This window comes from Silene latifolia, chromosome Y (genome assembly GCF_048544455.1).
Source record: "Silene latifolia isolate original U9 population chromosome Y, ASM4854445v1, whole genome shotgun sequence".
In the NCBI taxonomy this organism is placed as follows: Eukaryota; Viridiplantae; Streptophyta; class Magnoliopsida; order Caryophyllales; family Caryophyllaceae; genus Silene; species Silene latifolia.
Genome location: NC_133538.1, coordinates 363997477 through 363999415, shown reverse-complemented (window position 1 = coordinate 363999415; position 1939 = coordinate 363997477). Strand labels below are relative to the sequence as shown.

The following is a 1939-nucleotide window of genomic DNA, read 5'->3' as shown; positions in this document are numbered from 1 at the left end:
TCCTCTTTCCCTCTCCATTATCTCTATGACGTCCTTGCGAGCTTAACCACCTCCTTCTCCCCCCTCTCCCTCCTTCACTTTCTCTCATAACACTCCTCCACTTTGTCCTCGAACTATTCATGCTTGTCTTTCCCCTCCACATCCCTTTCTCTCTCTTTCCTCTTATAGTTCACATCCGGTGATTTGCTTAAAATAATGTATGTCTATATAGGCTTCATTATAAAGGGTTACGATACTTAGATCCTCTAGTAGCGTCATTTTTTTTTGAATTAAACCCATAGGGTTTAAGAAATAATATTAACAGAATCAACACAAACTACATCAGAGATTTCCAACGGAATGGCCATCTACGAGTACCTATTGACCATGGTCTCAAGTGAGCAAGCTCATGAGCGACCTTATTAAAGTTTCTACGAGTCCAAGTAAACGAAATACTGTCGAAAAAATTACAAATAGCATAAATGTCATTATAAATTAAATAAATACTGCCACGTCCCTTCCGTTGCTGCTGTAGATCATGGATAACATTCGAACAATCTCCTTCTAAGATAACTCTTGAATTATTCATCCATCTTGCCTCTTTAAGACCATGCAATATTGCAGCCGCTTCAGCTTCTGCTGGATCCATCTCTACTGTCCCCTGCTCCACCGCACACCATACAACCTCTCCCCTATCATTCCGACACACCGCACCCAACCCGACTCCCACTTCAGCAATTACAGCAGCGTCAATATTCACCTTCAGCGCCTCACTCTCCGGCCTCTTCCAGCCCCCGTCGTCATCCACCACCCCATGGATCCTCCTCTCATCCAAACTCCAATTCTCCGCCATTTCGCATACAAGATCCCTCACCCTTCGTACTACTAAATCCGCCCTCCATTCTCCATCTTCGAAAATAGCCTTATTCCTCCTTTCCCAAATAGCCCAGCAACCAGTCATGAACTTCACCTGCTCTTGTAACCCCATCTCTCTCAGAGCAAATTCCGCCTAATCCCTAACCCTTACAAAGCCAAAACATGACGACAAATCTAACTCCAGTGCATCCTAGACACCCCCAACCCACCCGCACTCACGAACAACATGTAAACAAGACTCCACACAATCCCTACACCGTAATCACTCATTCCCACCCGAACACATCCGCGATGAAATATTACCTCTAATAGCAATGGCTTCATTGCACAGCTGCCAGAAAAACACTTTGATTCTTGGTAGAAAAGGAGCTCTCCAAATCTTATTCCACAGCCAACTATCAGTTAAGTCACTCAGCGACCCTTCCAGATCCCCATCTTGCTTAACCATAAGCCTGTATGCCGAACGAACTGAATAAATTCCATCTCGCTCCCCACTCCAGTACCACACATCTGGAACCAACTGCTCACATATCCTCATTCTAAGTATCCGCTCACCCTCAAAAGGAAGAAACAACGCCCCGATCAACTTTATATATTGTGTAATGTACACATCATCATCCAACGCTTGAAAGTGTGAATATTGGATCATTATAGGTTAACATATAAATCATTAAGAGAAAACGGACGAGAAGGATACAGAGAGGATACAAATGGCATAATAAGGTGCTAATTAAAGGAAACAAACATAAAACATTTCATTCAATAATTGAGCATCAAGCCAAAAAAATTATTTCATTCAGTAATTGAGCAGCAAGCCGAAAATTTTACTTTTCTCACCGGTGTCATAAATTTGGTAGTATTTTACAACAAAAAAATAAATAAAAGGTGGTGAAAAGCCAAAAAATAAATAAAAGGTAGTTGTTCAAAGAACACCATAAATAAAAGGTAGTTTCTTACCCAAAAAACCCTTATTATAAGGTCAAATGTTTTGATGGATAAATGTCTTAACAAGTCACATACTTGGGCATGTTTGTTTTAAACTTCCATAATACAAAATTCAATAAATATAGATATTATCAAAACA

At 40.7% G+C, this 1939-nt stretch overlaps 1 protein-coding gene across 1 annotated transcript; it reads right to left on the bottom strand.

Moving 5' to 3' along the window:
• Positions 1 to 316: 316 nt before the first annotated feature.
• On the bottom strand, positions 317 to 967 carry LOC141631766 (uncharacterized). Its single transcript, XM_074444390.1, has one exon. The coding sequence runs from the start codon at positions 965 to 967 to the stop codon at positions 317 to 319; it is 651 nt and encodes a 216-aa protein (XP_074300491.1).
• Positions 968 to 1939: the final 972 nt, after the last annotated feature.

Excerpts from the sequence above, each read along its gene's own strand:
- LOC141631766 (XM_074444390.1), bottom strand. The coding sequence starts at position 967 with ATGGGGTTACAAGAGCAGGTGAAGTTCATGACTGGTTGCTGGGCTATT.